General features: G+C 37.8%; 3 protein-coding genes, 1 long non-coding RNA gene and 1 pseudogene across 6 annotated transcripts; 1 reads left to right on the forward strand and 4 right to left on the reverse strand.

Annotated features, from left to right (window-relative positions):
• The first annotated feature begins 548 nt into the window (after positions 1-548).
• LOC146956988 (uncharacterized) lies at positions 549-3,953 on the forward strand. 3 transcript variants are annotated; one of them, XR_015021695.1, is made up of 5 exons: positions 549-1,168; positions 1,259-1,366; positions 1,883-2,862; positions 3,100-3,164; positions 3,341-3,953. It is a non-coding gene; the product is annotated as an uncharacterized LOC146956988 (long non-coding RNA). The 3 variants fall into 3 exon arrangements; XR_015021691.1 differs by having other exon boundaries at positions 1,883-3,164; XR_015021692.1 differs by having other exon boundaries at positions 3,100-3,953.
• Positions 3,954-4,174: 221 nt separating this feature from the next.
• LOC146956989 (F-box protein At2g02240 pseudogene) lies at positions 4,175-4,471 on the reverse strand (annotated as a pseudogene).
• Positions 4,472-6,440: 1,969 nt separating this feature from the next.
• Positions 6,441-7,625, reverse strand: LOC146956990 (uncharacterized). Its single transcript, XM_085749931.1, has 2 exons — positions 7,160-7,625; positions 6,441-7,081 (listed from the first exon to the last, which is right to left on the reverse strand). The coding sequence occupies exons 1-2, from the start codon at positions 7,623-7,625 to the stop codon at positions 6,441-6,443; spliced, it is 1,107 nt and encodes a 368-aa protein (XP_085606057.1).
• A 4,577-nt stretch (positions 7,626-12,202) lies between these two features.
• LOC146956991 (uncharacterized) lies at positions 12,203-12,631 on the reverse strand. The gene has a single exon (XM_085749942.1). The coding sequence runs from the start codon at positions 12,629-12,631 to the stop codon at positions 12,203-12,205; it is 429 nt and encodes a 142-aa protein (XP_085606068.1).
• Positions 12,632-12,724: 93 nt separating this feature from the next.
• On the reverse strand, positions 12,725-13,636 carry LOC146956992 (uncharacterized). The gene is made up of 2 exons (XM_085749950.1): positions 13,394-13,636; positions 12,725-13,240 (listed from the first exon to the last, which is right to left on the reverse strand). Exons 1-2 carry the CDS (start codon positions 13,634-13,636, stop codon positions 12,725-12,727), a joined length of 759 nt encoding a protein of 252 aa, XP_085606076.1.
• Positions 13,637-14,768: the final 1,132 nt, after the last annotated feature.

Genomic DNA, 14,768 nt, shown 5'->3' on the forward strand with positions numbered 1-14,768 from the left:
AAATAGCATTTTGTCCCCCAAAAATCGTATAAAACATAAAATTACTCATTGCCGTAAAAAATTTGTCCTGTGCTGTTCTGCCTTGTGTTATGCTGTTCTGTCTTGTACTGTTATGTCTAGTACTTACTGTTTTGCAAACCAAACACACAGTATTTTATTATTTTCGTATGACTTTCTTAATAATAAAATTTCTAAAAAAAACCACACATGTTTTGGAAAATATTCCCAACGACATAAAAATTATGTTTTGTAAAGCATAATGGAACAATTCAAGTGAAAAGTTTAAAAAATAAAGATACAAAATTTTACCGGTGTTATGCAAATGCAATAATTTGGTATCTGAATCCAAGACACAATCCTCTATATCTAATCCTAGCTACCATGCTTACCCTAATTCCCAACCCCTAACCCTACTTTTTTGGCTCCAAATCATTCCAGCCGTTAGATTAATCTATCCTTTATATCTAAGCCTAAATAAAATTGGCGCCCCCCATTTGAAGTTCAAATTTGAAATCTCTTTCTATTTTCCTTGCACATTTAATGATGTTTTATTTCCTATGCATCCCACAACCTATCAACTTCTTTTGGTTCATCTCTCTTCCCTCATTTCCTCTAATTTCCCATCGGCCTCTTTTTGGTTCACCTCTCTTCTTTTCCAGCACTGCTTTCTCTCTTCCACACGCTTACTCTCCCTCTGTACACCACCGCCTTCCCTCACGCTCTCTCTGCCCCCCTCTATCTCTCTCTCTCTCACGAATCAGATATCAACCACAACCTTTTCCCATTTCACCATCTCCTCTATGTCCTTGAGTGAACATTTCCTTTCTCAAACTCTCCAAAAAATCTCACCGCCGGGATGCCACCGACACCATCTTCCGGAGTTCACATCCCTCTCTTGAACGGATTAAATCCGACGGCGGTTCCTGGTTCAATCCCCGGCGCCGTATTCAATGTCGCCACCAGCATAATCAGCTTCGGAATCATGTCAATTCCGGAGATTCTCAAAGTTCTCGGCGTGCTTCCTTCTTTCGTCTTGATTCTTATCGTCGCTGTGCTCGCTAAAGTTTCTGTTGATTTTCTCATGCGTTTTACACATGCCGGTGTAACCACGACATACTCTGGTGTTATGAAGGAAGCTTTTGGGTCTGTTGGAGCTTTGTTTATCACGGTGAGTTTTCTTATTTATATTTAATCCTTTTTTTTGTACTGAAGCTACTGCAACACAGCATGTTGATTAAGAATGCGTTTTCTTATTTAGGGGTATTTGATTGCTAGGGTTTTTTTCAACAATTTTATGCGTGCATGAGATTCATTCAAGTCTATGTTGACACTATTTCAATATTTGACTGCAACTCGGACCCGATAGGTAATTTCTTTGGTAAAATGGTAGGAATCAATTTTTTTTATTACTATTTATGCCTTTTGAATTTTTGAAAAAATCAATATATCATCAAAATTTGATTGTTCAGAATTTAAATATGACAATTACTTTTCAAAGGTTTTGCTGGAATTTGATTTGGTTATTTTAAAATATTAGCTTAATTTGATTGACATATCATATATTATGAAAATTTGATTGAAATTCTAATTGTTGTTTTGTTTCATTGTTCTTGAGAATGTAATTTTCCCATTTCACATTGGTGGGTGATTTGAAGCTTTGATTGGAATCCATCTACACCACTTTCATATTGCTATTCTAAGCTTATGTCTAATCTTTTGTTGGGATCATTGTCGTGAATATATACGACTATTGGGCCTAATCCGACATATGAATATATACAGGATAAAGATAATGTTTTTCTATAAATTCAATTCTATCATATTAACTAATCTACTTTTGTAAGTTCAATTATACTAACTAAATTAGTCTCCAAGGCATTAGGTTGCCATGCTCTGGTGTGTGTTCAGATTAAATTGGTGCAGAAATACAAGACCACAAATAAGCTAAAAGCGTTGTGTAAAGTTGCTGGACCACTTGGTTTATGCTTTGAAGTCTACAGACATTTTTTGGTATGTTTAAATGTGAAACCGGCTGGTTGGGAGTGGCTGGGTTTGTTGCTGCTGTTAGCAGCTGCTTCTGTGAGTGCAGGGGCTGTTTTGAGGCTTGGTGCAGCGCCTGTAAGGGGTGTGAAAGCCAGTTTGGCTGTGTGTGTCCTGATGTTGTTTCATTTTCTGCCACATTGCATTATAATTGGTTTTTCATGGTTTCTTTTTTCTATCACCCTGCTGTTCGGCTGTTACTTGGCCTTCTTTTTCTGTTTTGTGATGTCGTGCCTTTTGTATTGGTTTGCTCCCTTGCCCTATTAGGTACTGCTTGTGTCGGGGCCGGTTGATATATTTTGATTTAAAAAAAAAGTGAAACCGACAGATTTTTAATTGAAACATTACCTGCAAGTTGATATATACACCTGTTGTAAAAACACTAATACCACTCAACTGTATATGTTTTTGAATGTTGGCAGGTGATTTGTTCATGATGTTTTTTAGGTCAATACCCATGCTACAAGACACATTTGTCACTCAAATTACTTGGAACTGATGCAATTAGAATGAAAGTGGAGTAGTATATGATGCCCATTGATGGCTGTGTATGTATGTTATTTCTGCGTCAATTTGAACTTATTCATAATGAAGTTCTTTAGTCAATTAATCACATTGAGTTAAAATGCATCGTTTTGTCACATAAGTTGTATTAATTTCCTCTGACATTAATTTACCTCAAGAAATGGATTGAAAATTCTATTGACAGATGAAGATGGCAATTTTATGAATACTACATCAAATGTCGTTTACAAAGAAGTATTCTGCAATTTGTAATGAGTCCTGCTGTCTGACTGCTATGCTACTTTGTCAATGAAATAGGTAATTGCTATCTGTTTCATGGCTTTGAAAATGTAATGTGCATAGAGGCTTCAGATGTTGAAAGTGTATGTTTCATCTGTTAAGAATTTCATGTCGGTCGTGGATCTCATGAAGTTGTTTTTGGTTTACGTATTACATAATTAGCTGTATTGGAAGCCTAATATATGTATTTGACATTGTTAATTTTTTTCTCAAAGCCTGCAGTAGATAACTTTAGTTGCTGATGTGTTTGTCCAGGTCAAGTTCAGTATGTAGCGGAAGTTATTGGTTGTTTGTGTTTCATTCAGAATCAATTATCTAAGGTACCTTATGCTAAATCGAATGGTAGATATTGAATGACATATTACTTATTGTTGTTTTTAAGGATAATAGGCAGATTGCATATTCAAGCATGTTAATGTTAGTGCTTAATTAGGTATGTTGTTGTAGACACTGTTACCTCTAATTGGATTTCCCTTTGGTTGTTGTTGTATTGCAGATGAATTGGAAACTAATTGACCGGACTTTTATGCCACTGTTGTTACAAGACAAATCCCACAGTATATGAAATTGCTATCTGTTTCATGGCTTTGAAAATGTAATGTGCATAGAGGCTTCAGATGTTGAAAGTGATGTTTCACCTGTTAAGAATTTCACGTCGGTCGTGGATCTCATGAAGTTGTTTTTGGTTTACGTATTACATAATTAAGTGTATTGGAAGCCTAATATATGACACCATTAATCTATTATGATATGCTTCAATATTAACTGCATCTGTTTAATATTACTATGTGCATATCAGAGCAGGTTCATGTCAATGTTTTTTCAGGAAAAATCCTTCAATACATGCATTCCAAGTCTATATAATGACATAGTTAATGCATTATGTTACGCTAAATTGTGAAAGGCCAAAATTCTCACCATTATTAAGTGCCGTATTTAGTGTTTGTATATCCTTAACGTGCAATCTTGAAAAGTTGTTTATCCAACACCGTGGCGTAATCAACGTACTTTTATCAAACTCACATTAAGTAGACCGTGTTATTTCTTCAAGTAATAATGTTTTAAACAATATATGACCCGTGCGGAAGCACGGGTAGACGAACTAGTTATCCTAATCCTAATGTAATATACTCCAATATAGTTGGAACAATTCAAAGGAGGCGGATATCAACAACACAGATATCTGAATTGTTGAACAACATGAGCAATATAAATAAAGTGTGGATATACTATACGAAGAAACAGTTTGGGACTCCAAATTTTTAAACATTGTCATGCCATTCAAGACACAAGACCCGTTGCATAGCTCAGTGAATGCCGCTTAATGGTGTTACTTGGGCCTAATTTCTATCCCTTCAAGAAAGAGACCACTCTTCCAACCACCCTTTATCTCCATCACATTCATCTGAAGTTCTTCACATTTGCCTGAATTGAAGAACTCCCCCATCTCAATCTGCAACCACCCATCTCTTCTCACACTAGGACGTTGCAATCCTACTACTCTTTTGTGCGGCCTACCTTCTACATTTGGATCCAAACAGACATGCTTAGTACTACTCTGGCAACCTCCAACAACAACTGATAACTCCACAGGACGGTTCTGAAATCCTTGGGACATAAGCCGCATATTGAGTATTTAAAGACAGAATAACGGTGTTTATCTGACCGTGAATTTCAAGCCAACGCACATCAAAAGCCTCAGCGACTTCAGGGAAACTGTCCAAAAGTAGTATACAAAAGATGCAAACATTAGAACATAATAACTAAGAGAAAGTTCAAAATGATTCATTACATGAAATACGAAGTATCTATATAGGGTTTGATTAGTTAACAGTGCAGGTTCCTTAACTAAAAATTGGAGCTGTTACCAAACATAACTGATTATGATAGTCTTCTCAGTGGATAAGTTATATATGTTGTTTTAGGAAATCCAGCATTCATATTCATCCTCACTTAAATGACATCTACTTTACTACATGCCTCACTTTCTCATGACAAGCATGGATATATGCAATACAGACAACTGCTTGATTGTCACAAATCAAGGGTTGGAGTTGGACAAGTGACAACAATATGCAAAAGATATAATAGCCGAGGTAATTTTCTAGCCACGGCTGCTAAGGAAAGATGCTAGCCTCCACAAATGAAAGTCTGACAGTGGATTTCTGGGATTCAATGACACAAGTAAAATCCCAAAGAAAACATGGTTACACGTAATGCATCTTGGGTGTGTATCCAGTGTCCACAAATGTGACCTAGTCAGCTTCTACATGGGCCAGCAAGTGTTAGGATGAAGTTACCCTAGCTAGGTGTGTATTTCAAATATCTGAGCAGATAACAGACTGTATCAAGATTCAAGATGAGGACTACAGCGCCAAGATACATGCTGCTCATTTAGTCGACAGCATAAATGATGCAAGTCTAAAAACCTTATGGAGACAAATAGTCAACTCGAGATTACTAAGTACATTGTCACACTTTATTTGAAACTAAATTATGTGGAAGGAAAGTCAGAAAATGGGGGATTCAATACAACGTGAGTGTAATGAGCATGGTAGACATGGCAACCATGAACATCATCAGTCTTCCTAAAAGACCACCTGCTGTCCAGAATGATGAAGGACATGACAAATAAAATGATGGAATAAAAGTTTATATCAATGAATTTATAGAAGTCAATTTTAACTTGAACTAAGGAATGGAAAACAAATCAAATCATGCAAAGCGAATTTGCAAAGAACATGTGTAGAAATAACAAGTCTTAATATAAGAACTACATCTTTAGTTGTAAAGTAACAAACAAATTGGTCAGAGATTTTAAAAATTTGATAAAATACTCAAAAATAAATCGGTTATCGCAGCGATTAGGATAAAAAAAAAAAAGGAAACCCTGCAGATGAAGCAATAACTACAGCGTTATAGAAGATGGATCTTGGTGCTCCAAGCTGAACTTGGATGCAACAGATGTTTAAGTGAAGAGCATGGATACATGTTGCTGATGCTTAGCTGAAGTGACATGGAGCAACAGACTCCAAATTCTAAGTCACAGCCTCACAAGGACAACAGAAACTTTTTGCATGCACTTTTTTTACTGTACGTGCTTTAAATTTGGGTTTGAGCCCAAGGTGATAGCTATGGATTTTGATATATGGTGACACCACACCAACCATTCTTCACTAACTTGGATTAGAAGATAGCAAAAGTCAGTTAAATCTTAGCAGATGAGGAAAGAGCATATTCAATCTTTTTGTTATTCCTTTTGAATGACCAAGAACCCATCAATAGTAATTGCTCACTAACATGGGAAATAGAATCATTCAAAGCCCATAAAAAAGGACATGGCTCTATTTGGTAAAAAAAATAGTGGATAGCTGATAAGTTAGCTTACGGTGGATGACTTATAAACTATCTGATTGAATTTGTAGTGTTTGGTGAAATTAGCGGTTGAGATAAAAAGTTATAAGCTATAAGCTATTGGAAGTAGCTTATCAAAGAACGCTATAACCATGTAAAAATAAGTTATAAACTCATGAGAAAATGACACTTACCAAACCATTCAGTATTACCTTGTTAGCTGCTTCTACTAGCCCGTTCGCTTATGGATGAATTACTGATACAAGCTTCGTCTGGATTCCTAAGTGCTTGCAGAAGTCAACAACATTGGAGCTGGCGAATTGAGTACCATTGTCAGACATGTTGCATCGTGGCAGACCGAAACGACATATTATTTTCTTCCAATAAAACTTTCGGACTCTTTCAGTTGTGATTTTGGTCACTGCTTCAGCTTCGATCCACTTGGAAAAGTAGTCTACGCCGACTATAAGAAATTTCAATTGTCCAGGACCCAAAGGAAAACGACCAACGATATCTACTGCCAATTTTTGAAAGGGCCATGGAGAGTATACTGAGGTTAGTACATGAGCTGGGGCGAGTTTCTTGTCTGAGAATTTCTGGCATTTGTCACACTTTTTTACGAACTCGGCACTGACTTGGATCATTGTGGGCCAGTAACATCCTACTCGGAGAAGTTTTGCTGCTAAAGCTCGCCCACCAAAGTGGCTTCCACATACGCCTTCGTGAACTTCTAACAATATCAGACTCGTTTCTTCTTCGCCAAAACATCTCAACATTTGGGAGACTCTTCCCATTTTGTATAGTTTTCTTGCCACGATGGTGAACTTAGATGCCCTTCTTCGGACTAACTGCTCTTCCTCGTCGTTTTTTGGGGAGAAGGAACCTGTTAGAAATTTTAGCAATGGAGTCATCCAACCTTCTTTTACTTCTGTGATGGAGTTTACTTCAACGACTTATGTACTGGGGGACGCGATTACTTCTTGAATTACTGTTATGTTGTTTCCTGGCTTCTTTGTGGTGGCGAGTTTGGCGAGCAAATCTGCCCTTGATTTTTGCTCTCTTGGTACGTATATGGCCTTGAAGAATTTGAATTTCTTTGCTAGTTCTTGAACCTTGGTTAAATACTTAATGAGGTGAGTATCTTGGGTTTGATATTCTCCTATGATATGGCTTGTTCCTAACTGTGAGTCACTGCGCGCCATCAAGTTATCTGCTCCCATTTCTTTCGCCAAGTTCATTCCGACTATAAGGGCTTCATACTCTGCCTGGTTGTTGCTCGCCTTGAATTCAAACCTGAGGGACTGTTCTATTAGAAGGTCATTTGGTCCTTCAAGTATGGCTCCTGCACCGCTTCCTTTTATGTTTCTTCTTGGATTGGCGACGAAAGTTCTATTAAAAAATCTGCCAGCACTTGAGATTTGATGCATCCCCTTGGTAAGAATTGGATATCATATTCTGATAGTTCTATGGACCAGGCTACCATTCTTCCTGCTAAATCTGATTTGCCTAAAACTTGTTTGATGGAAAATTTAGATTTTACGACGACCTTGTGTCCTTGGAAGTATGGTCTCAGTTTCCTTGTTGTTATGACTACTGCTAAAGCTAGTCATTCTATCTTTTGATATCTTAGTTCGGCTCCTTTGAAGACCCTGCTTACGAAGTAAATCGGCTTTTCCCCTGTTTCCGAATCTTCTACCAAAACTGAACTCATGGCATTATCAGAGATTGCTAAATAAAGAAAAAGAATGGTGTCCTTACTAGGGCGATGCAAGATAGGAGGGATAAATAGGAAGACTTTTATTTTCTGGAAAGCTTCTTCGCATTCGGTTGTCCACTCGAATTTCTCTTTTTTCTTGATGGAGGCGAAAAAGGAGAAAGCTTTGTCGCCAACGTAGGATAAGAATCGTGATAAAGTTGCTAGTCTTCCTGTTAGTTGTTGGACTTCCTTTATATTTGATGGGCTCCTCATATCGATGATTGCTTGACATTCATAAGGATTTGCTTCGATGCCTCTCTTTGTTAAAAGGAAACCTAAGAACTTCCCTGCTTGTACCCCGAACGAACACTTAGTTGGGTTTAAACGCATGTTGTACTTCCTTACTTGCCTCAAGATTTCTTCTAGGTCGTCTGCATGGCTGGATCCGTTTTTTGTCTTTGCTACCAGATCGTCGATGTAAACTTCGAGGTTTCGCCAATCTGCTGGGAAAAAGCTGTGTTCATGCATCGTTGAAAAGTGGCTCCAGCGTTTCTAAGGCCGAAAGGCATGACTTTGTAGTGGTAATATTCGTTGTTAGTCATGAACGCTGTTTTTTGGGCGTCTAAAGGATCCATTCTTATTTGATTGTATCCAGAGTAAGCATCCATGAAGCTTAAAGTTTTGAAACCTGAGGCATTGTAAATGAGATGGTCTATGTTGGGTAAAGGATATGGGTCCTTGGGACTTGATTTCGCTGATGAAACGGGCGTCGAGTAATTTCTTTACTTCCTCGTCAATAGCTTTCCTTCTTTCCTCGTCGAGTTTTCGTTTCCCTTGAACCACTGGCTTGACATTCAGATTTACGGATAGGAGGTGGCAGACAACGTTAGGGTCGATCCCAGGCATATCAGAAGGTTGCCAAGCAAACAGGTCGACGTTTTTTTCTCAAAAGGGCGGTAATGGTTGCTTCTTCTAGGGGATCCAAGGTTGTTCCAATCTTTGTGGTCTGATGAGCCTCAAGACCTATGGAGATTTCTTTCAGATCTTCAGTTGGTTCAATGCGCTTGTGTTGGAATTTTTCTCTGGGATCTAAATCAATCATGTTAACGGTGTGTCCCTCTTCGCATGTTGTTTTCTTCCTTTCTTTTTGCAGGCGAAGACTATTGTGATAACACTCTCTAGCGATCTTCTGGTCGCCCCTGATCGTTCCCGTTTTCCCGTTGTGTAACGGCCTCCTTTTTATTTAATTATTTTTATTAAGTTAGAGTCTATTTATGTGATTTATTTATTTATGTGAGGTGTTAGTATTTTATTAAGTGGTATTATTCTATTATTTATTAGAATAAGAGAATTATTAGAGTAAGTAGATTTGGAGGTAGTTTTGAGATTAGATGTCTTTTTATGATTTAGTCGATTTATTTTGATGAGTGATATTTTGTTATGTTATATGTTGGTATTTACTAGAATAATATATTTGTTATTTGTTAGAGATATATTTGTTATTTGGTGTAGAAATATATTTGTTATTTGTGAGAGATATATTTAATTTAGAAATAAATAAGATTATGAGGATTATTAGTGTGAGTGGAATTGGGGGTTAGAATAGAAAGAAGAATAAGTTGTTGGGCCTAAATAGATTTGGGAAGAATATTTTAGAATTATAAATAGAGTAGCTTAGATTAAAAAGAGTTTACCTTAAACCGCTTTTTGGAAAAGAGGAGAACAAGAAAGAAGAGAAGAGAAGAGAAAAGTCAAGAGAAGAGGAGAAGACCTTAGGAAAGAAGAACGCTGCTGCTGATTCAGGAATTAATCTAAGGTAAGGGTGAGATTATCTTGCATTAATATTAAGTTGTTAAATCATTAGATTACATCTAACAAGTTGGGGAGAGTTTGTGAGAATTTGAGAATTAGGGTTTTGAGAGAGATTTGATGATTAGATGATGAAAACTTGTTGAATTGATGTAGAAATTGTGTACAGACCTTAGATAATCCATAGGATGATTATTGGATGTAGTTTTGAGGTTAGAATCATGGAATTGGATGAGATGTTGGTGAGTTTAAGAATTAGAGTTTAATAATTGTAATAGGTGGTTAATAGATTTGAGAACCCTTTGAATTTGCATACAGTAAGTTGATGAATAATTAGTGTTCTAATGATAGGGTAATCATAGGGTAATGATTAGGGTTAAGTTTGGAGAGTATTGGATCGAAAACGAAGTGGAAAAGATTTCCCCAAAGCGAAGTTGCAATTGAACTGCGATTTTGCTGTCAATGTGCAAAACGCGTTTTTATTGTCTCAGTTTGACAAGTTTAAGTTCCGAACTGGGTTTAGGTGTAAACACAAAAGTTGTAGCTATGGATGTTAGCTTTCTAATGCCGTTGGTCTCACGTCAATAGGATTTATAGAACTTGAGTTATGGTCAAATTACTGCACGTAGGTCGCAGTGAATTTTTATGGACTTTCAGCACAACTTTTCCGAATTTAAAATGAAAACTGGTACTGATCGGTGCAGAATTGGTCTTAGGCGTAAACATGAAAGTTTTAGATAATTTTGTTAGCTTTCTAGTGGCTTTGGTTTGACGTGAAAATGATATTTGGTCTTTGAGTTATGATGAAAATACTACAGGGAGGTCTTAGCAAAATTGTACGGTGACAACATTCTCTGTTTCATGTTTTTGCGTTTTGTTCATATGTTTCTGTTTTGAATTGATCTTTGTTGTAAACATGAAAGTTGTTGATATTTGTGATACCTTTCCAGTAGCTATGGTTTGACATGAAAATATGTTGTGGATAATTTATTATGTTTTTACAAAGATACATAGTGATTTATTGTTGATGTTTAAATACGATGTTATATGATGTTGTTTATGATTGATGAATATGATGTTTTAAGATGTTGTTTATTATCTTTTGATATTGTTATATTATGATATGACATGAATTATTTATGTGATCCATATGTTGTCATGATGCTAAGATGTTAAGACGTTAAGACGTTAAGATGATAAGAGTTGTATGAGTCGGTCTAAGTTGTCATGATTTAAGAAGTTGTCCATTTTAATGGAATTGTATAAGATGTTCACGTTGTTGTCCAAGTTGTAGGAAGATTGTGTCGTTGCATAGTCAGTGATGGGGGCTTAATGCCCGACAGGTTCTTTATGACCTTAGCGATGAGGGCTTAATGCCTGACAGGTTCTTTATGACCTTAGCGATGGGGGCTTAATGCCCGACGGTCCAAATATGACCTTAGCGAAGGGGGCTTAATGCCCTGGTGGTACCACATGCATATTGAAGTTGTCTAAGTTGTTATTGAAGTTGCCTAAGTTGTTGTTGAAGTTGTCTAAGTTGTTGTTGAAGTTGTTGTTGCATTGTAGAGTCGTCATAACTTATATTTGATGATGATTTAATGATGATGTTTGTTTAAGAAGTTGATTATGAACTTAATTATGAAGTTGTTTTCGATAAATGATATGCTTTGATAATGATACTTATGTGAAATACATGATGATGCTTATGATTATATGTGGTGTTAGATGTTGATGCTTATGATTCATTATATGTGTTGATGTTTGTGATTAATATATATGTTGATGTTTGTAATTAATATTTGATGATGTATGCTGATGTTTATGATTAGTAATTGAAGTTATATGATGATGTTTATGTCTATAATTAAGATGAAGTGTATAACTAATGTAGGAGATTAATGATGCTAGTTAATGGAGTTTAAGATATGTTAATGATGTTTAAGTTGTTGAATGTACTTTATATGATTTATATGTTTAATATTATTGTTTGAGAAATCTCACCCCTTCTGCCAAAAATGTTGCCCTTCGTATGGGTAACTGCAGGTACTGATGGCTTGTAGGTTGGTTGACTCAAGTGTCTACGTGCTCTGATACGTAACGGGATGGGGATTGCTTTTACTTCTATTCCTTACGTGTCTTTTATGAACTTTTATGAATAAGTAGTGAGCCTAAATTTATGAGATTTTCTAATAAGGCCTGCGTGCCAAGACTTTATCATGTTGAACTATTTTCCGCTGCAAAGTTTCAGATTTTATGAAGTTGAATTTTGAAGGATAATTATTATTATCTGTTTTAAGAGTTTTAAATAGTATGTGACATTCTGTTTATGAATTAAATACTCTGATTTAAATGAAATTTTTATGTTGGGAAAACGGGGTGTTACACGTTGTCTAGGGGATACTTCATTATTAAGAATTTGGTAGATAGGAAAGCTCCTAAAAGATTGAAGGCGGGACGACCAATGATTATGTTATAAGAGTGAGGGGCGCTTACCACGAGTTATCTGAATCGAATTGTTTTTGCCTGAGAATCATCGCCAAAGGTCGTCTTCAAGGTTATGTAGCCGCGTACGTGAACTTGTTCTCCCGTGAAACCAGCCAAAGATCCCTTAAAAGGTTGCAGTTGTTCATCATCAAAACCCATCTTTTCGAAGGCGTCGTAGTATAAGATATCGGTTGAGCTTCCAGGGTCAATCAATACTCTCATTACATCCCACTTAAGGATTTGCAACGTTATAACCATTGGATCGTCATCATGCGGAATTATGCCTTGAAAGTCCTTGGGAGTAAAAGTGATTTCAGGCTCTCGTGTTAACGTCTGTTTGTTGTCCTCCTCGCAGAGCATCACCTGTCGAATGTATTTCTTCTGGGAAGTGCTAGATTCTCCTCCTTCTGAGAAACCTCCTGATATGGTGTGGAGAGTATGCATGTCCCTTTGTTCCTCCTTTTGACTCTCCTTTCTGTTCGTTTGATCTCTTTCCGTTTTCCTTTTGTCCTCGCCTCTGCCTTCTTTAGCGTATCCTCAGAGCTTGCCATTTTGTAACAACTTTTCAATTTCCTGTCTGAGGTGGACACAAGAATCTGTGTCGTGGCTTTTGATCCTGTGATATTTGGACCAGCTTCCTTTGTAGGATCCCATAGCAAGGCCTCTAGTTGACGGAGCTTCGGGAATCAACCTGGTGTTGTAGACCTCTGTGTGAATGCGTTTTGGGCGGGTGTTCAAAGGAGTGAAGTTTTCAAAGTTTGTTCTGGCATCATAAGGGATACATGGGCGCCTTTCTTTCCTCTTGACAGTCTCCTGATCTCTAGTAGTCGTCGGGTAATAGTTTTTCCACTCTGAGTTATTTGCGCTGCGTTCTTTTGAGTCTCTAGCTTTCTTTTCTACGTTACTTTCTTCTCCTTTGATGTAACATTCAGCTCTGGCTATGATTTCGTCCATGGAATCTGCGGGCTTGTGAGCTAAAGACTCGTTGAACTGGTCGGCTCTTAAACCGTTTTGGAAGGCGCCTACGAACACTTTTTGATTTGGATTTATTACCTTGATGGTGGTATCGTTAAATCTAGCCAGTTAATCGCGGAGCGATTCCTTTTGTTTCTTGAGAACATTAAACAGGCTGGTGGCGGGAACTTTACGATGGCGACTTGCAGAGAATTGCTAGATGAGCTTCCTGGTCATATCCTAGTAACTTACGATTGAGAAACGTGGTAGGTTCATGTACCATCGGAGTGCGGCATCAGAGAGGGTTCCTGCCATTAGTTTGCATTTGAGTGAATCAGGTTCTTCAGCGACGGCCATACGAGTGTTGAAAGTTGTGACATGTTCCATAGGATCACTTTTTTCGTCGAAAGAAGAGAGATGCGGCGGCTTGAAATTTTCTGGGACGGGAGCCCCCCAGATCTCGGCCGAGAGGGTTTGAGGTTCAGGATCGTCCATCTCTCCATGGCGGGACTCGTCTTTCTCCTATTGTTGTTTCTGCTGAATGGTTTCCGTTGAAACCTATAGAGCTTCATTTTGTTCCCTGAGTTCAGCGAGTTGGGTTCACAACGTCTCGAGTTCTTCTGCGGTTGCCATAAGGATGGCATGATTGGATTCCTAAATCAAGGAAATTTAGGGTTTGAAGCGAAAGGTTTCTGGATCGCAACTTATTGCGGCTACAATTCAGATTTTTGGTGGTTTTCGGGTTACTAAATCGCGATTTACGATTCAGAAAGGTGGTCTAGGTTAGTTTTACCTTTCCCCACAGACGGCGCCAACTGTACTTGCAAAAAGAAAAATAAGGGATACTAGGGTTCAGTATCGTATTCTAGGGTTTAGACTAATTATTGGATCATCTGAGAAAGCTCTCAGGGGTTGTATTTATAACCTTCTATGGGCCTGGTTTGTAGTTACTTGGGTAGCAAGTAATGGGGGTGTTTTGGGTATTCGGGTGCGCTTTAGAGCCTTCTAGAAGCGGATAGAGGGGGTGTTCTGGGAAAGACGCGCCTTTAGGTCTTATGGCCCTTTTGGAGAGCGATGAGGCCTCTAGAGGGGCCTAGAATCCCTTTTGAAGGTCTTTTGTGTTCAAGAATATAATGACGGTTGAAACATAAAGGGTGACACCACCAATCATGGTAAGCAAATACAAAGGAAGAGATATTAGCCTTAAGCCAAGTATATAAGAGATCAACTTAACCTTGTCGGAAGTAGCCTGTGAGTCCAGCGCCTTCTGATTAAAAACTTTGTTGTTCCTTTCCTTCCAAATAACCCAGACACAAGCAAGCCAAATTATTTTGAAGAAAGAGTATAATGAACTCGAAAATCCCGCCAGATGAGTAAACTGAACAAAATGATCACGAACTGTAACCGGAGCGACGAAGGATACATACATCCATTGCAAGACTAAGGACCACACTCGGGCAAAGGTATCGATCGCAGCCTAGGAAAAGGTGTTCCGCAGGGTCCAATGAAACACATCCTCTGACCCATATGTTGTCCTCTTGAAGAAGAACTCGCCGCAGCACAAGATTGTCTTTTGTAGGAAGGCTATTGCGAATGAGTCGCCAAGCAAACAAATTAACCTTTAACG

This window comes from Medicago sativa, chromosome 1 (assembly GCF_051527215.1).
Source record: "Medicago sativa cultivar Bolivia chromosome 1, Bolivia_mono, whole genome shotgun sequence".
Classification (NCBI taxonomy): Eukaryota; Viridiplantae; Streptophyta; class Magnoliopsida; order Fabales; family Fabaceae; genus Medicago; species Medicago sativa.